Source organism: Diadema setosum, chromosome 1, assembly GCF_964275005.1.
Source record: "Diadema setosum chromosome 1, eeDiaSeto1, whole genome shotgun sequence".
NCBI lineage: Eukaryota > Metazoa > Echinodermata > Echinoidea > Diadematoida > Diadematidae > Diadema > Diadema setosum.
In genome coordinates, this window is record NC_092685.1 from 41,809,316 (window position 1) to 41,830,013 (window position 20,698).

General features: G+C 38.0%; 1 protein-coding gene across 1 annotated transcript in view; it reads left to right on the forward strand.

Moving 5' to 3' along the window:
• Nucleotides 1-20,698, forward strand: part of LOC140230721 (mitogen-activated protein kinase kinase kinase kinase 3-like) — a 150,782-nt gene that overhangs the window by 100,385 nt on the left and 29,699 nt on the right. Inside the window, exons 7-12 of the mRNA XM_072310863.1 lie at nucleotides 5,151-5,230; nucleotides 6,699-6,843; nucleotides 7,396-7,521; nucleotides 9,567-9,642; nucleotides 10,272-10,398; nucleotides 18,117-18,155. Of these exons, the coding sequence (XP_072166964.1) occupies nucleotides 5,151-5,230; nucleotides 6,699-6,843; nucleotides 7,396-7,521; nucleotides 9,567-9,642; nucleotides 10,272-10,398; nucleotides 18,117-18,155 (593 nt within the window). The remainder of the gene's footprint in view (nucleotides 1-5,150; nucleotides 5,231-6,698; nucleotides 6,844-7,395; nucleotides 7,522-9,566; nucleotides 9,643-10,271; nucleotides 10,399-18,116; nucleotides 18,156-20,698) is intronic.

The following is a 20,698-nucleotide window of genomic DNA, read 5'->3' on the forward strand; positions in this document are numbered from 1 at the left end:
CCAAAATATGATTTTTTACATCCAAAATGTATTGTATCTTTTAAAATAAGTCTTAGGGTATTTTTTTAGATCTTATAGAGGTTGGGAGGCCTGTAAGTGGGCCAGTTGGATTAATCTGTAAGTGTGTCCTTAGATATCATGGGCAAGCTACCATAACAAGGCCTGAGGACAGTCAAGCCACAATTCAGCTTGTTTGAAGCCAAGTGTATCAGGTCACCCGTTTCATGAGGCAGTTACCATGGCAACAGCTAGGTATATCACAATGTTTACGACATATTCTTGCAATTCGATATTAGCTACAAGATACAAAAGCCTCTTATCCCTCAGGCAAATGTGATCACGAGAATGGAGAGACAACTGGAACAAATTCAGAGAATATTGTTTCCTCTTTGCTGCTATAGTGCCACAGAGTTTGAGCTCAAACGTGACACGCTACCGAGAATATGCATATAGACATCAACCAGTTATTGCTCTTGTTTGTTAACATTTCATCTTTGTTTGGAAGATTTAACTGGTACATTTTTTCGGGGGGGGGGGGGAGATTATTGCTGAAACCAATTTTCCAGCTTTCATGTAAGCACTGTTGAGTCCGGATCATGGAATGATTCAGCCATTGGTATTAGGGGTGAGCTCAAAGCGCCTTTCATACCCCCAATTGAAGGGGTGTGTTTTGATAGAGTCCCCTTTGTTGATCCCTGCCTTCCCTGCCTATCCCCCCCCCCCCCCCCCTCCCTGTTGTTGTGCATATTGAAGGACAACCTGGAAAAAAAGTGGTATTATTCTTGGGATCAAAGATTTTCTTATCTTTTCATCTCTCATGTATGCTATAACAATAGATCACCATACAATAGAGGTAGGATTTCTGAATGGGCAGTGTGTGAACAACTACTGTAGGAAAAGAAAATAAACTAGATTTCATGCACCTCTTTGGCTCTCATGACCGGGTGTAATTTTTCTTTTCAATTTAGATCATGAGATCGTCTGCAGCACTACATGTATGATTTATTGTTTGTTTTGAACTCTTTATGTGCCACGTTTGCACCGGCTCAGTGGACGGCGTGCCAACTTCGCATATTCTGCTCAACAAACAAAGCCGCCAAAATCAATCGATAAATCGCTAATCACTGCTAATCCCGCGGCGCGATGAAAGCGTTCTTCGTGCTTTTGTTCCTCTCATATACGGCTTGCATTCTATGTGGTAATTGACTATCAAGTGGTGTTCCCAACTAGATTTGCTCGTACATTCTAAGTTTCTGTCACGGTTTTATGTGCAAAAGTCATGCCTTTACAGTAATGTACAACTGGTCATTCGAAAGAGAAATTGAAAACAGATTCGTCATAAAATTTATATTGAAACAAAGTTTGGCATTCCTCTTTGACTTTGCCTACTATTATGCCCATCTTAACAGAAATTTGTAGAGGTTATACACATTAGAAAAACAGAATTCTTTCTCAAAGTATGACTACCTTCGTCTCTCGGAATAACGTGGCACACAGGGGGGTTTCACCATGGCACATAAAGAGTTAAGCAGTGTTTTGTTTTGACTTTGCTATTGAGCTAAACTCTTATTTGTTCTACTTTCATGACTGCAGAATTGTAAAGGAAAATATTTAATAATTTTATGCAAAGAGTCAAGGAAAATATCATTGACCTCCCTGCTCCAGGAGAGGTCACCTCAGACTGCAAGAAATTAGTTGGAAGGTGCCGTGTAGCCACTGCGTATCCTTTAGATTTTCATATTATGGCCGTGCATTAGCGACTGTATGTGTGATGTAACATTTGCATTGTGAATTAGTCAGATAAGGAACAAAGTAATGGAAATATGGTTGTACTTTTGGAGATTACACACTCTGTTATTGTTAGGTCTATTTCTATCAAAGATACTCCATCATACTCTTTCATGTGGAGATACTTTGCAGTCTCCAAGGAGATTTGATGTTGTTCATCTGGTGCTAGCATTGCATGTTTAGAGTGAGAGGTTCGATTAGGATCCAATTCCTCAAATGTGCTTGTTTGCACAGTACCGAAGATGCACCACAGGGCTTCGTGTTTGCTGTTCGGTTCAGTCAAACTTGTAGATAATGGATTAGGGTAATTGATACGTGAGCATAGTCAGGAAATTACAAGTCAATGTTTTCGGGTGTGTGATTGGTTTACTAAGTCTTTCTGGATTGAATCATGCAGTTTGTCGGTCATACACTTTGTACTTTACCAGCATTTGTGGGTTGAAAGCAGTTTTGAATAGTAAGTCAAAGAGGTCGCAATTGCCAATCAAACATGTGCATTATTACTTCTGGCCCAGACTGTAGATGTGTTTCCAATGGATTGGGATGATTAAAATGTCTGCAACTGTAATGTCCACGCCACTTTTTCTAATAAGAGGCTTGTGCTGTGTGTGTGCTGACTCTTCACTGGAGACTGTGCGATTTGTCACTGTGTTAGTGTACAACTCATTACTTTATAAGATCCTTTCTCCTAGTAATTTGATCGACCTAACTGACCAGTTGTCGTGTATCATGAAGTGTTCCAAATGATGCTAGACTGATGTCAAGAAAATCATTAAGGGGCAGCCATGCACCGCCAAAACCAAGAATTGACACTTTTCTAGTTCTACTACACAGGGCTTGGATTTGTCAGAATGTTCAGTCAAGGCATCATCAAGAAGTAAAGCCATTAAACATTCAACTCATAAATTCATATGATTAGGTGATCCGAGTATCCTCTCGGATCACCTTCTGTATCTGTACTGATTCTTTCTTCTTCTTTGTTTCTTTATTTCTCCTCAAAAGTTGTGCAGAAGTTAGCTCAGAAAGTCCTCTGCCTATCAATTTCAAAATCATACCATGTATGTATCATGTCACAAAGATGGCAGATCTAATGTATCATAGTGATCAGTTGACCGTGACGTCACGATGACGTCATTATATGAAAACACATTTTCATTCATATCTCATTAATGGAATGGAAATTTTCAATGAAATTTACGTCACATATATTTCAAGTCAAGTGCATTCTACTCATATTATCAAAATTCATATTTATCATTAAAGCGTGCGCGCGCGTTGAAATATTTGTATGCTCCAATCGAGCTCAAAATCTTTTTGCACACGTTTCAGACCATTTGGAGCATTTTTTGAAAAATTGAAAAAATCGGACGGACGCGTACGCGCGCGCACATATACGCACGCACAGCTCATATGCAATAGAAATTTCACGTTTTTTCACTTTGATCGGATGTCTGAAATGTCAAGGAATATTTCTACCAAGTTTCAAGTCAATCCGATTCAATTTGACGTCATACGGGCCCGTCAAAGTTGAAAATCCGCGCGCGCGTCAATGGCGATATACAGTGCAACTATGCCAAAAATCCGCCGATTTTAAATCTGATTTTTCTCGTCAGGATGGACGGTGACCCCCCATTTTCTTTACGTATTTTGAAAGTTGATGAGTTGTACATGTCATTTCATGGGTTGGCAATGCTGGCAAAATGATTAAAAGATATCAAATTTCTTAATAAAGTAAAAAAAGAAAATTTTCAAAATGACGTCATCAAATTTCAAGTTTATTCGAGCGTATTTCACTAATCCTTTGTCAATTTTCACCCAGATTTCAGTATGTTGTAGCTTATTTAATATTCTTTCAAACATAAAATTACATCATTTTAATTAGATGACGGTATCACCTCGTAAAATTGGATTGAAAGTAATCTTGTCAAATTTGAGCAGTTTACGTGTTATCTCTATGGGAGTGCAGTTTTTCTGGAAATGAAAATTGACATGACTATCTTTACCGAGCACTAGCTCACTTACCCTTTGGTAAATTTCTCCCAGATTTTGATATGTTGTAGCTGATACTTTACGCTACCGCAAGTGTGCCCTTCGTTTTTTCATACGATGTCGGGATCACGTCAAAACTTTTGGTTGAAATTACAGCTTATCTTTGATGTATTGAGATATTTCTTTCTTTCTGCAACTTTCTTTGCAATAACTGAAGAAAAACAGCCTCTATCACTTCCATACTTTGCACATGTTTAGATCATGTCACGTACATTATTTCATAAAATAACAACTACTTGATCAGACGCCATCTTGGGTATGTAAATTAGGGTCAAAGGTCATAGCTGTTTCATCCTGTATCTTGGTGAATACATGTCCTATCTTTCCCATATTTTGCACACGCAAAGACCATGTTACAAGGATCATTTCACAAAATAACCACTTTTTGCTCAGATGCCATCTTGTCTGTGCAAATTGGGGTCAAAAGTTATATCCACTTCTTCCTGTATCTTCGTTATAATGACGTGTTATCTCTATGGGAGGGAATTTATTTAAATGTGAAAAATTGACATGATTGTCTTTTTCGAGCACTAGCTCACTTTCCCTTCGGTGAATTTCTCCCAGATTTTAATATGTTGTAGCTAAGACTTTGCGCTATCGATAAAGTGCCCTTCGTTTTTTTCATACGATGTCGGGATCATGTTAAAAAACTTGGTTGAAATTAAAGCTTATCTTCTATGTATTGAGATATTTCTTTCTTTCTGCAACTTTCTTTGCAATAACTCAAGAAAAACACGCCCTATCACCCCCATATTTTGCACATGTTTAGTTCATGTCACGTACATTATTTCATAAAATAACAACTACTTGATCGGACAACACCTTGGGTATGTAAATTAGGGTCAAAGGTCATAAATGTTTCATCTTGTATCTTTGTGAATACCTGTCCTATCTTTCCCATATTTTTCACACGTTTAGACGATGTTGCAAGAATCATTTCACAAAATAACCACTATTTCATCAGATGCCATCTTGGGAGTGCAAAGGCGGGTCAAAGGTCATATGTACTTGTTGCTGTATCTTCGTTATAGTGTATACAGAATTTGGTACCAAACATGGCAGATATGACTCCCTTTACTAAATGAGAATGCAAACATCACACGGCCAATGTCTCTAAACACTAGATGAAGCTTGTATGGTCATGCTTATTGCGATCAGGACTCGAATCATTGATAAAGAAAAAAAAAATCGGATCACCTTAATTTGTCAGTGATGACAAATTACAATCTCTAGTTTCAATTGATTCTTCATTTGCACTTGGATTTTGTTTTGTTTGTGGTAACTATTATTTTTCATTTTCTCATACCATGCAGTGTGACATCTGGGCTGTAGGTATTACTGCCATTGAGTTAGCAGAGCTGCAACCACCCATGTTTGACCTTCATCCAATGAGGTAGGTCCAAAACCAAGTAGAGATTCTGAAACTTATTGCAGAGAGAAGATTCACAATAAGGCCAAAAAAAAAAAAAATTGTTGTATTGCGTAACCCGCCCAACCCTAAAAATTCCGCCGACCCTATGTTTTTTTATTATTTTTTTTGCTATCGATATCAAGTATCTTGTTGACTGCGATCGTGATCGCAAAAAACCCGGAAGTGGAAACGGCTCTGGGGATATCGGATGTACGAAGGGGAGATCTCGCTAGCGCCTCGCATAGCCTCGCTTGATCAGTTATACGTCATCTGTTTCCAACACGGACGCGTACTCTATCAAGATTTATACAGTGTATACTTAGCATTCAGACTGCAATGTATTGTGCACAGTTTTGCCATAGGTTTCTTGTGTGGAGAACTTACACGAATCTGTATATGTGGGACTGTAATAGAGATCGCCGTGTGCGATGAAAAGATCGTACATGTGGGTCAATTTGCATCTATCTTATCTTAGTCAAAATAGTAAAATATGAAGTGAAAACATTCAGGATAGGGATTTCAACATCTTTAAATTCTGTGAAGGGGTATAATTTGAGTAATATCGGCCTCATAAATGATTTGTAGAATAGATGAACACAGCACATACGGTGCAGCAGTTGTAACTGTTTACTGAGCTGAGCACGAGTTTTACACGTAAAATGCAGGTAGCAAAAAAAAAAAAAAAATCCGCCCGACCGACCCTATTTGAAAATCTCATGTTACGCCAATACAACATTTTTTTTTTTTTTTTGGCCTAAGTGGTGTAGTGTTACTATTTTTTTTTTTATACTTTAGACTTTTGTGTTCCATATTTGGTAGACTGACTGAGATACCAATCACAAACAGCCATGATTCAAGGATAAAATAATCATAATAATAGTAATAATACCATACAGTTTCTGTTGTGCCATTTTCCATTCTGATTAAATGCTCAAGGTGCTCTACACCAAAGCAAAAAGACTGAAAATACTTGTACCATAAAAGAAGAAGATGAAAAAGAAGACATGAATGCCTATCTTCAAAATGCACTGTCAAACAAATTGGATTTTAGGTTACTCCTTAAGATGCTATGGAGCTTGAGTCTTTCAGCTCACATGGAAGTGAATTCCACAGTGTTGGTCAAATGTGAGCAAAAGCTTGGCCTCCCCAAGATTTCTGAAAAAGCGGAATATTTAGAGACCAGAATGTTGTAAAATGTGCTGGCTGACAGTAGTGATAATAGTCCAGTTTCTGCTTTTTTCGTGTGGACCATATCCAGATTAAACATGGGAGATGACATGAGTGAAAATGGACCTCTGTACAATGCGGTCATGTTAAAGGAGTGGTAAAATTTCTTGAAATATTAAATGAATAAACAATATTCCTTCCCTCCTTGCTACCCCACCCACCCATCCCCTATCCTCTCACCCACCATCACCCCCATCCTCTCCTGCCCCATCCCCTCTTCCAGGGCACTCTTTCTAATGTCAAAGAGCAACTTCGTTCCTCCGAAGCTGAAAGACAAGTCAAAATGGTCGGATTCATTCCAGTCCTTCATCAAAACAGCACTAATCAAGAACCCAAAGAAGAGACCCACAGCGAGCAAACTACTCCAGGTAAAACCTCATTGAGTGATTAAAGCAGACATTAGCCAAAAAAAGGGAACAAAACAAAACAAAGCAAAACAAAAAAATGAAGCAAAATGTTTAATATATGAGGATGTTGTATTTCAATGAGAATATCCATATTTTTGTTAGTATGGACTTCATCTTTATATGTGGAAGCTATCTTTTTGACAGAAAGATTTGTAATGACAAGATATTATTTCTTATAATGGCCAAGATTTGCATTCATGCATTGAGTCTATTCTGTGTGCATTATATTGTGTGTGTGTGTGTATGTGTGTGTGTGTGGCCGTGTCCAAATAATCTGAAGGAAAATAGTTGAAAAAATGATAGCAAAATATGTGGCACACATTTGAATATCTTTTTGGCCACGTAATTGGTATCAAGGTATTTTGAATCAATACAAGTTGACATTCATCTGCATTGCATAGTTTCTGAAAGAAATCTGGACAGGACTCCCAAGGCTCCCCTACTACTGGGGCCTGCCTCTTGCTAGTGGCTCAATTCATTTCTGTATTGTACACAACCCATTCCCTCCTGCAGAATCCCTACGTCAATGGCAGCCACCTCACCAAACAGACCATGAAGGACCTCCTGGAGAAGGCGAGGAGTGCCAACCCGGGCTACGCACCCATCGAGGACGACGAGGAAGACCGGTTAGACAACCAGGTGGGTTGGGAGGAGGGCAGGGGAGGGCAGGGGAGGGCAGGGGAGGGGGTCCATTTGTGACTGCCCTGCTCAAAACCCACCAAAAGTAGGCCAGAATGCATTTCCACTTTTCTACATAGCATACCATAAAAGAATAGGTATGTAACTTGCCGAATTGGACCATCCTAACCCATTCAAAAAGTGAATGACATAAGAGAGGGTTATAGCAGATGCAGTTTCATAGGAAAGGAAGAAAAGAGGATTTACAGATTGGGGTATATCAGGCATCCTGCGCAGAAGTGTCAATGAAAACATGTTCTATTTCACAGTGAAATCAGTGCCTGTCCCCCAAAATATGATCCAGACTAAATTGCTGATATCTCGATTTTGGTTTTCTTTTAAGCTGCCAAATTTCGACAATAGGTAGAGAAAAGGTTGCTCTCCCAGATAAGACAACTTTAAAGACTTGAGCCGGTCAATGCAAACGACATATTTTGGTCCATTACTGAGAATCCTATTCTGCAACTTTTTTGTGGGCTTTGAACTTGGCGGTCACATTTTTGCTCTGGAGAAATGCAGGACTACCAGTATTTACCTTTACCAGTGCAGATTTGCTGCCCGGATTGCATCGGCACAACAAGTGTGCTGGTTTTAATGATGTGTTGTCATCTTTTGCCTATCCTAGAAAACGGGTTGTGTTCCCAACAGCCAAAAAGCCTGTCTAAAGGCTTGTCTGACATGACACCAGCACATTCATGCACAGTGTATCCCATTAACTTAGGTAGGAACAAGGTGGATTTAAGTGGATCATCTCTCCATGCTCAGGGGAATGATATCCATATAAGATTTGAATGCATAAGAGAACAGGCCAGATAACATTTTTTTCCTATACTTATAAATATGCATTGACAATGTTTAAAGGGACTGTACAGTAATGGTTGAGGTGGGGATTCATGTTTTGAACATTCCTAAGTGAGATAATGAAGAGCCTCTTATGAAATATGAAAGAGCATGTAATTTTAAGAAGGATTCAATGTTTATTTGATGAAAATTGGTTTTCAAATGGCTGAGATATCCAAAAAAGTGCTAATAATAAAAGGCGACATGCCACAACTTTATTAGGATCTCTCGTTTCACCTTGTTTTTGGATATCTCAGCCATTTCAAAAACCGATTTTCATTGAATAAACTTTTGATACCCCTTAGAAGTGCATGCTCTTTGACATCTCATAGAGTGGTTTCTGAATATCCCGCAAAACGTTAAAGCTAAATCCTCACCTCGACCAGAACTGTACGCACCCTTTAAAGGCTAGGCAGTTCCCATTTGCCTATGGAAGGGGGGGGGGGGGATGCATCAAACCAATGTGGTCTCTTTCTTAGCTGAAAACAAACTGCTTATCTTTTGAATTTGCTGCCTTCAGTACAACAAAATATGCACAAAGCTTCTGATTTGTATAGATGTCTGACAATGAGCGACCTCTTGAATGATGAATTGTTAGAGACAGTGTTGAAAAGAGGAAGTGTCCGTGTGATATTGTTCCATTAAAGCTATGTTCCTACTCATCCGCGTCCAGATTCAACAATAGCGACCGTTTCTCTGATTGTCCTCTCTCCTGGGTTTATTTTGGGTTTTTCTTAGCGTTTTGCAAATACCTCCAGTGTGTGTTTGTTTCATATGAACTATATCAACAGAAAGGTCAATATACTAGTAATTGTGATATGATTGATATGAAAATATGCTATGTTTGTGAAGAAAACATGAAGTTACTGTGTGTTTTGTTTTGTTGTTTTTTTCTTGTGTGTTTGTATAAGGAATTAAAGACTACTGTGCGATCAATGCCACCATCTCGTGACCTATACAATTCTTTTGAGGTACTCAGTAGATGCTATTTTGGATGACTCACTGACATTTGAATGGTCACGACTGTCATGACATTTTGTCTAGCTGTGTTTTTTTTTTTTCAAAATGTGGTTTTCAGTCATCTTTTGGCTTTGTGTGATGCTCAAAAAGGTTTCTATTGATTGTATTGCATGATATGTAATTTTTTTTTATTCTTGTCCCTACAGCCTCCAGTGAACGTGAAAAAGAGAGTATCGTCCAAAAAGACAGACCAGAAGGACAGGCCGGCATCAGAAATAAACAGTAAGATGGATTAAATTCAATGATACCCTTCATACTCAGTACTTCGTTTCTGTAGACTGACTTGAGTGAGATGAGGATAATAGTTTCTTTGTAAAAGTGTGATTTTATACTGTAGGTGTGGTTCATTTTCAGAATTCTTCTTTTAAACCAGGTGCATTGTTTAAAAAGCTGTGGTTAGTATAGATAGTTGTTTACCTTTTCCGTATCAGTGAATTTACCTTAGAGTCATTCATTTTTCCCCCCACCTTCGCTCATGGGTTGAACATTTGTCAGTTTATGGACTGTGTTACATAGAAGTGGACACACAATGCAAAACACATGATGCAGTGTAAACATATATTTTGCATTCAATAGAAATATTTTGCAAACAGTATTTTGCAAAAAAAAAAAAATAGAATACTTTAACAACAAAAGATATATGACATTGATAATGGGGACTGTACAAGTAATATAAGAAGTGAAAAAGATATGATAGTGACAACAATAAACCTGATTGCATTATGAACATTGTTTTGCTTTTTCTTTCTCATTATATTTGTTTGTTTTCATTTTTATGACTGTGTCTAATTTATGATACTTCACTTGTGACAATTTTTTCCCCCTTCTTCTTCTTCTTTCTCTTTTTCCAGTGGACTTTGTGAAAAAGGTAAAGGAGGTACCAAGACCACCACCAGACGAGGATTTGTTGATGGGAGAGGGGGGCTACCAGAGCACCCAAGACTGGAACCCAAGCAGCTCAGAGTCAGAGGGCAGAAAGTAAGTCCAGAGAAGTGACCAACTGACCGGCCAACATGTGGTCATTCATTTAGCACTTGCATGAAAGGGATATGCCTCATCATTAACCCCTGCACCATGACAGGTTACGACTGTTTTGATGACCATTTGTGTTTTGTTTTTGTTTTTTATTCCAATGCAGGTATCAATTCAAATGAAACTAATCTACTTACTTAAAGAACAAAAAGTGCTTAAGCAAAGCAATTGTGTGCTCATGAATGCTTATTTTTGTGTCTTGTGTATTATGTGAGTTCTGTGAATGAATATTTATGAATATCTGTGTATGGACAAGAATTTATACAGTTAGGCGAGTTTTATGAGGTCGAATTGAAGACATAGAAGTGTACAAAGAGATAATGAACTTTCACTAAATTTTTAAGCAAGGTGAAATTTCATCGTGAGGATGACGTGTACGTGTCAATGTACTTCATCAAGCACTGATTACATGCTTTGTGTTTTGTCGCTGTAATCAGAATTCACTGGTGCGTCATGGCTTACAGTGACTTGCTTTATGTACAGGTCAACTACTAACGATATTTAACCTTTGTAAGTGCATTGACCTCACAATTTCAACCCTTTCAATACTACCTCATTTTCATCGCCCTCCCCCTCCCCCCCCCCCCCCCTTATGTGCCAGGCTCAGTCCTGCAAATGTGACATTATTTCATAATTCACTTTATGGTATTCTAATTCATTTTGTCGCACTGTGAGTAGAGATTCATTTCAGTTGAGGACAGAAAGCAAATGGCTGGTGCGTGGATCAGAAGTGATCAAACCTGTTGGGTATTGAAGAAGGAAAATTTCTATGTGAGATTCAGATTAGATGTAACTCTCTGTCAAAGCTGAAATAAAGGGCACACCAAGTAAGCTGATTTAGTACAGTAAGTGCCATCCCGTATGCGTTTCCTGTATGCGTTTCCTGGATCATTTGCATAAGGCCAAAAAAAAAAAAAATTGTTGCATTGGCGTAACCCGCCCGACCCTAAAAATTCCGCCGACCCCATGTTTTTTTATTATTTTTTTTGCTATCGATATCAAATATCTTGTTGATTGCGATCGCGATCGCACAAACCCGGAAGTGGAAACGGCTCTGGGGATATCGGATGTACGAGGGAGAGATCTAGCGCCTCGCATAAGCCTTCCTTGATCAGTACGTCATCTGTTTCCAACACGGACATGTACTCTAACAAGATTTATTCAGTGTATACGTAGCATTCAGACTGCGATGTATTGTGCACAGTTTTGCCATAGGTTTCTTGTGTAGAGAACTTACACAAATCTGTATATGTGGGACTGTAATAGAGATCGCCGTGTGCGATGAAAAGATCGTACATATGGGTCAATTTGCATCTATCTTATCTAAGTCAAAATAGTAAAATATGAAGTGAAAACATTCAGGATAGGGATTTCAACATCTTTAAATTCTGTGAAGGGGTATAATTCCAGTAATATCGGCCTCATAAATGATTTGTAGAATAGATGAACACAGCACATTCGGTGCAGCAGTTGTAACTGTTTACTGAGCTGAGCACGAGTTTTACACGCAAAATGCAGGTAGCAAAAAAAAAAAAAAAAATACGCCCGACCGACCCTATTTGAAAATCTCATGTTACGCCAATGCAACAATTTTTTTTTTTTTGGCCTAATGCTGCAGCAGCGGACCAGTCTGTCTTTTCACGTAGTTCACTGCTTCCCTTAGTGCAACAATTGGCACATTCGACACTGTGCACCTAGCACACAAGTCTGCAAGATTAGCTGTGGTGTTTTCTGTGGGTTCAGTGAGCACAGATGTCAGATCACATTTAACTGCATTACGAGCTCTTTAGAAGACATAAATATGCAATTTAATGAGAGACTTCACGGCAAAATTGGTGCTCAAAAGACAACATACCAAAACCTAGATATTGTGAGGTTTATTAATTAACACTTCTGCTAAAGATACAGTGTCATAACTATTTGAATTAAAACAAGGACTCTGGATACAATAACATAAATATGGGTATGTGGGACTAGCATTTTCCTTTTTGATGTGAGAGATCACTGCAGTCAAATGTTCTGGTTCATTTTCTCATCAGGAATGGTAGCATCTACACCTGCTGCGGTATACTGTATGTCCTCTTTTGTGGTATTTTGACACAAAGACAAAGCTTGACAAAGTTTTCCTCATTTTAGGTTCATGGCTTTCAAAGTGTACTGAGAATCATAACTCATTCTTTTTGCCTTCACAGTATTCACTGTTATTTGTTTTTTTTTTTTTTCAAGATAATACAGATGAGAATTGATGAACAAAATTTTGTTTTGGTTTTGCTGCTGTAAATAACAGTTTGCCCCTTTTTTTTTCTCTTTACCAATCATTTCCTATTCACGATGCTGTCAGAATTAATATTGAGTCTGTAATTCTGCCAGGCAAAATTTAAATCAAAACAAGTCTTCACTTTGGGTTTGTATAGACTTTGAAAGCAGTAGTGCAATGATTTACATACTGAGATGTTACTAAATATCTACATGTCTGTAACGTTGGGTGATAAAACGTGATCTTTACTGCGTATTCTTCCTCCCTGGTGATGTGGCTTCCCTTTTACCCCCTCTCTTCCAAGAGGGGCATCATTGCATTTAAAGAGGTGGCGTGCTTGCGTTGATCGCGGAGAGATTTACGGGACCGCTCATCGGGACCGATGGTCAAGCGTATGACAGTGCCGAGGCAGATAAAAGTTGGAGGGAACAGCGACGGCCATCAATCATTGTGATGGCCGTTTACAATTCAATTTGTCGTTAAAGGTCCCCGATGCCCGCCTCCACTCTGGAGAACTCATAATGTGTCTTTGGAGGTATACTGCCCTTGGTATCTCTCATGGTATTAAAGGACAAGTTCACCTTCATTAACATAAGGATTGAGAAAATGTAGCAATATTAGTAGAACACACCATTGAAAGTTTGAGGAAAATCGGACAATCGGTTCAAAAGTTATGAATTTTTGAAGTTTTCGTGCAGTCACCGCTGGATGAGAAGACTACTGCAGTGTATGATGTCACATGCGTACAACAATATAAGGAAAATATAAAGAGAATTTCACAAAATTTCATCTTTTGAAAAAAGTACACATTCCCTTGACTCGTTACTGACATATGTTATGGGTAATATTATTCCCACTGCCTTTAGAAAGAGGCAAGTCAAGTGCTCTTTTATTATGCGAAAAAAATGAAAATATGTTGAATTTTCTTTACATTTTCTGTATACTCATATGACATCACAAGCCTTAGTAGTCTCCTCATCCAGTGGTTCCAACACAAAAATTTAAAAAATTCATAACTTTTGCATCGATTGTCCAATTTTCCTCAAACTTTCACTGATGTGTTCTACTAATATTGCTGCATTCTCTCAATCCTTATGTTTATGAAGGTGAACTTGTCCTTTAAGTGTTCAGGATATTCTCCCTCTCTGTGTCCAAACAAAGATTATCAATTTCCTAACAGATCTTGCATAAATAATATGAAATTCATTTATTAGAATTCTATTATAATTTACCGTAGTTGATGAATTTATAATATAGAATTAATGGTTTGCCCTCATTGTTTAAAATAAACAGATGTTGCACAAAAATGAAATTCATTTGTGAGAATTAATTTTCATTCACCGTAGGTGATTGATATAAAATATCAAAATGTTTAGCCCTTGCTGTTCAAAAGAAGCAGATGTTGCACAAAAATGAAATTCATTTCTTAGAATCTATTATTATTCACCGTAGTTGATTGATATAAAATATTAAAATGGTTAGCCCTTGTTGTTCAAGAGAAACAGATGTTGCACAAAATAAAATTCATGTCTTTGAAAGTTACTGTAGTAGATTACTTAGGAATGAACGGTTGGTCCTTGTCGTTGAAAAGAATTGGAGAACAATGACAAACAAAAAAAAGACAGTATCTAATTTTAAAAAAACAAGTAAATCTATCTGAGATAATCCATCCTGCGCAACTCACACATGTCAATACTTTTGTACGAAAATTTGCTGAACAATGAAGGCAACTTATTGATAAGTTACGGTATATTATTGCATACTTGGCAGCCCTGTTGCATTATCAGTAAGAACAATGTAAAGTGTAGTCGTGAAAAGTAGGTGTACTTATTTAACATGGAATATTAAAATCAAAGGACAATACATTTGGTCATGATTTGCTCGTTACACTCACCAGTCGAGGGAATGCCATTGACCTAGTTGTAAGAGTGGGAAGTGTATCTCACCGTGAATTAAATATCAACTGGGACTAACATGGAAGTTGCCTATACTTTTAATTCTTTCTTGTAATGTATGTATATGTACAAAGGAGAGTTCTTTAGGAAGACAACAACAATTCAAAATCCTGCCATGAAGGCTTAAGTTTCTCATCGAGGATACTGTCATCCCCCATCATTTTTCATATTAAAAATCATATGAAATATTAAGAGAGATGATGGTGAATAGATGAGTACTAGGTATATACAACAAAGGGTAAATATCCATGTTTTGGCGGTGGACATGAATACTTCTATTTTTATTGAGCGTGGAGGTTGTCTGTTGCCAATCTTGAATACACTTCTGCTTTGATTTGTTTATGTTCGTTCCATGCGGCAGTTCTCTTTGGGTTGGGGATATGCTGAACGTTGGGATGCCCACTGGTATTCCAGTCTCTAATTGAAATTCCCCAAAGTGTGTGGGATATACATGGCGGCGATAGATCAGCGAGTGTTGCAGTATTCATCGTCGCTCCCTCGGAGGGTACACAGGTAGAGAAGGTGCTGGTGGGACGTTCTCTGTGCATCATTTATATTGTGGATATCTTTTGTGCAGGCAGAATTCTAACCTCTCGGAGTAGAGGAGTGTGGTGGGGTGTCCGTAAAGTTTCCACCCTCCCCTCCCCCTATCAATTACTTGATGCATTTTATATTCCCAGCTGGCCTCTTCGAGAGAGAGACAAAGTGCCAAATGGTTGGCTGTCTACTTTATCGGTTGAAAATGACTTCAGACACTGAGTGGAGTGTTTCTTGGCTTGTTGTTTGTGTGTGTTTTTTTTTTTTAATTGGTGAATGAGATTGACGAGGGAGACTATTATCAGGAGTTAACCTCATTGGTTAAACACTTTTCAAGGGTTCGGTTGTAGTCGTAGTTTTTTTGCAGTGTGAAGCCATGTAGTATGAATATGTTGACCTCATGGTAAAAAAACAAACAAACACCTCTGCCTCAATTTTGTTCAAAATTGTATTTGCAAATCTTTATGAACCCTTTAGTGTCTTGATGTGGCTGATGGAATGTATCATTTATACCAACGTGCCTGCAGGCCATGTGAGCTCTATTCACTAACACAGATATTGGTATATGGGACCAGAAAAGTCAATTTGATCATGTGACAATGAACTTGAGACTTGTCAGATTACACTACAATGTATGTGTTCCTGAAACATGAAATGCATTTTCAGCATCATATGTTGTAATACATTTTCACTAAATTATAAACTCTGAGAAATATGGCATGTACTCTCACTTGATGAAATCGCATTCCTTGTATCGAATCTTGCAGAAACTAAATGACGATGGTGAAAAATGTCCTAGCATGTAATTGAAATGAAATAGAATATGCGCTTCTCTACACTGAATGAAAGTGATAGATGAATTCCTTGTCCAGCCAGTGTAGAAAATTAATGTCGGCTTATATAGATTTCATGATGCTCGATGTGTTTCTTAGAGAAATAGAAATTGACATTTGCTCATGGCAAAGCAATTCAATCGCATTGGGCCTAGGATTATGAACTTGGGCAGAAATGACCTTTGACCTACAGAGAGTAGATCCTCCGGGGATTCAGTGATATTAGAGGCAGAAAGTAATAATTCCTGTGAAATCATATTTGCCGCAGTGCTCTCTGAAGAAAAGAGGGTAAAATTTAGAAGTCATTGAGATGTTGTGGTGATATATCTGTGTTTAGGAGTAACTGTCTCACATCTGTCCTTATGACTTATTGCACAAAGTCCAATTTTATCCGCAAGGAAAATCAACTTGCTAAATTTGTCATAAAGTCTACATTGACTGTAGAGTGCCAACAGAAGTACTGGCATGGAGGCCAATGAAGCATGCAAAATTTTCATATATTTGAGGAGGGAGAGCGGAAAGATTTGATGGGTATATAAAGCCATATTTACATTTGAACATCAAATTTGTAGTGCTCTGTTTTTCACCTTCATGCATCCAGTATTACATCTGCTTTGATACAGAGTTTGTGTGAAAAGTAATGAGAGTCAAAATAGAATCTTTAACACTTTGTTCCGATTTTATGGTTTTCCAGAGCTTTACTACAGCTTCTAGATGTGATTCTATGGAAATATAGGAGTGTCAAGGCTCGAGCATTCTCTTCACCCATTTACTACATGATTGCAGTTTGTTAAATTTACTTGGGTTATCTATAATTCAAAAGCATGCCATTATTTCATTCATACTGATAGTTCCAATCTGTTGCAGAGACTTCCCTGGGTAGTTTGTAGTACTACTGTAGAGTAACAATAAGAAAATATGGTGTAGCCCCTTCTTAGAATACTATAATATTATATATATTGAATACTGTAATATCAATCTTTCTTGATTAATGATGGTAATTGATTATTTGGTTCCCTGAGTAATGTCATAACAGACGATCTTCAGTATTGACACTAGGTAAGCAAGTGTGGTAATGCTATCCAGTCCGCATCCCAAATAACCCGGCATAGCAAAAGAGTTCATGTGATAATTAGGTTTACGAGTGAGTTCACTAGTGTAAAATGAAAATATTTCTTCTACAGTGTTACCAACATTAACATTATAAAATGTGTTGTGCTATGTGTGACTAATTAATATCTTATGTATGATTGCAATATTATCAAACATATTTATCTCTTTAATGTTCTTTGTATCTATGTAGTGTGCCCTAATAAGACAACAATGTTTTGGAGCAACCATAGGACTGAATTTGCTCCATTCTGTTTTACCTGAACTGCTCAGTACATCTTTCTCAGGGAAATGGAGTGTCTGTCGTTACAAATGTATCAAGGTCATTTGACTGGGAGCTGCCATCGATCATCCGTGGGTTGTTCAAACAGAGCCATTTATTTTGCATTTGTGTCTATCTGGATGTGGAAATAGGTGAAAAGTTGTATTGGACCCAGAACGAATAGAGGGCAAATACTCAATGAATGAAACACGATTAACAAGTGCTCCGTCACTCCTCCTAATTCGTCACAGAGGAACACACTTTGTCAGTTGTGGAATGTTACAATGCATGTGCAAATTTGTCATCACCGTTTTCTCACCGAAAGAAAGCAGGCGGGAATGAAGTGTCGCCCAAACGATTCCCATTTTCCCCGCCTCTCTGTACGAAAGGATTGATCGTCAATACTTGTATCGTATTTTGCTTTTAACGAACGTCCCACAGATCACTTTATAAGCTAATCGCATTTTCATCCCGACTCGAAGTTTGTGCGTGACAGATTAAGGAGTGAATGGCTGAATAGTGTGTGTACTGTATATCTTCATGGACACTCGCTGACCTACTCATGAATATGCACAATTTTGCTGTTTTGTTTCGCATTGAAACTTATAATTCATTGTCATCTCTTTCTCGTATATTTTGATTTCTTGCCCGCGTCATCGCCTTAGTAGTCTTACCATGAAAATCCACTGCCTTCGATCTTTCTTTCTTAGGAGTTTACTGGCTTCTGTCGAAGAGGAGTTACAGAAACGGTATGGCAACCCCCCGATGTCTCTGTATTGTGTTTTATCTTTTTAATTTTCATTTTGCCCCCCTCCCCTCCACCCCATTGCATCACACTGCTTGTTTATAAGAAAGAAACAAAATGGGAATCTGCTACCTAACATCGCCCCCTTTTCGTGTGCATGCACCTAACATAGAGTAGGTAGATAAGCTGGCTGCCTTTTACACGACACACACATACACACACACACTCACGTTCACGCGTGCACATGTGCTTACCATAGAGAGGTTTCAACATGATGCACTGTACTGTACTGTGATGAAAATCTAGTGGCATTGGTGATTTTGATGTGTTGTAGTGGATAAACACCGTTGTGCAACACCGTGGTCATTATTGACGTGACATGTTTTGTTTGTACATCCCATCAAAAATTGTAAAAATGAAAATATGCAGGTACAAATCATTTTGTGTGCTCGCGCCATCACCTAACTGGGTCCTTCGTGATCCGTCATGCGTGATTAGACTGATCCATGTGGCTTCACTAATCCCACTTTGTTTCAAAGTCATGACTGTGGTGCGGATTAATTCCTGTCATCCATCTTACAAACATATTAATCTTCATACCTTATTACATGTACTTCCAATCGAAGAGTGTAATCTAGTGCTCATTCCACTGTGCGGATGTAAATGTAGCATGAAGGGACTCATCATGTGCCATACCATCCACTTTTATTATGTGGTGCTTGGCGAACATCAGAATGACAAAGCCTTTTTCATGGAATGTACAAGATATCTGACATAGCTATTTACTCATAGTAAGTGTACGGCACATATGAGACAAATTACTGACTGAATTAATTTCAGTTGACATTTCTTTCTGTCTTTTACAGAGGGTAGGGTAGAGAAAGGTTATTTGCATGTTGTTTTTTTGTGACGGTTGAACTGTAAATCTTATTTTTTTTTTTTTTTTAATAAAAGGGAACCAGTTTTGGCCTCTGATTTTGCATAATACTCTGTTGTGATTTTTTTGAAACAGCTATCACTTATGTGAACAATATTCTTTTCATTCATGTGATTGGTCCAAGTGTTGGAAATAAGACGTGTGGTGGATTTTGCAACTCCAGCAGAAGTTGGCAAAATTATTAGGTAAATTGTTGGACAAACTTGTCTAACTAAAGCCTGTTTGTGTTATCCCACACATCAAATTATAGTGAGTCTTGCATAGTATAGGGTCATGAAAAATGTAGACATTGCATTTAGAGTCTTGAGAAAGTCCATAATTACAGATGAAGCTCAATATTTAAAAGAAGAAAAAAATTGTGGTGCTTGGTGCTGCATTTCTCTTAGATTAATTATTACTATTATTTGAAGGGCATCTATTACAAGGCATGGATGCACCCACATCACAGTGATCATGTGATATAGTAAACATATTGCCATCACACTGGCACAAGATGGGACATTCACTCTGTGTAGGGCTCTAAGCTTAGCATCACATAATAGAACCAAGTAGTGAAACCACCAGTTTGCTTCCTAGCCCCCGCTGTCAGACTCGAGTGCACAAATTTATGCTTCTCCTTTCCATTACGTACAAAGTATGTCCTGTGATAGGTTATAAATAATGTTCATCGCTACAGTGTTATTTTGCTTTTAATTGTATAAACGAGCACATTTTATCCACTGAAGAATTGGCCTACCTCGCCGGAATAAATTTCTCATGCACTTCCGTCGTGCACGTCCGTCGCGACGGAAGATGGGAGTTAGTATGACAACATTCGTAATGTGCGATTAATTATCCCCCATGGGAATTATCACAACAACATGTGAAACCAGCTGTCGGAATACACAACGTCGTGTCCAGTAGCTGTTTTGTTGCTGTTGTTTTCGGTATTTGTGTTTGTGAATCAAATGTGCCGACGGCCACAAACAAACCGCTGTGTAATGCATGCAGGAAGTAATGTCAGTATAGAAACCTAATTTTTTTTTCTTAAAAGAAATAACAAAAGAGAGAAAGAAATAGTGAAGCCGCTTCCGAACCAAAACTGTTTGTTTTTGTTTGGTGTGTGTCCCAGTATGTGTAAAGTTCGTTGTGCATGTGAATGCCGGATTTGACTTGAAAAAGGAGCCCCTGTATATGTTGTGATAGTTCAAATTCACTGAAAAATGACCAAAGTTAATCAAAGTGGTATTGTTTACCTGAAATTTGCAATCATAGTAATGATTTGTAGTGTGAACAAAATTAAAAGGAAGACTTGAATGCTTGTTGAAGACCGTTTTTTTTCCATTTACCCTCTGTTTCATTGTCTTTTTAAATTTTACCCCAAAAGTTTAGCAAGCTGAAAGCTTGTCAGTCATGTTACAAGTGACCAGAGCTTTATCACCCATGGAATATGAAATGAGTACATTAACCTTGTCCATACATGGCATTTTTCCATGAAAACTTTAATGAATGTAAAATATCATCCGTGTGGATTTTCTTTTCTAGATTGATGTACATAGTCACAATTATTTCTTTTAGGTGATAACCTTGTGCCTAGAAAGTGCGCACATGCTACCACTTGATTTTGCTCA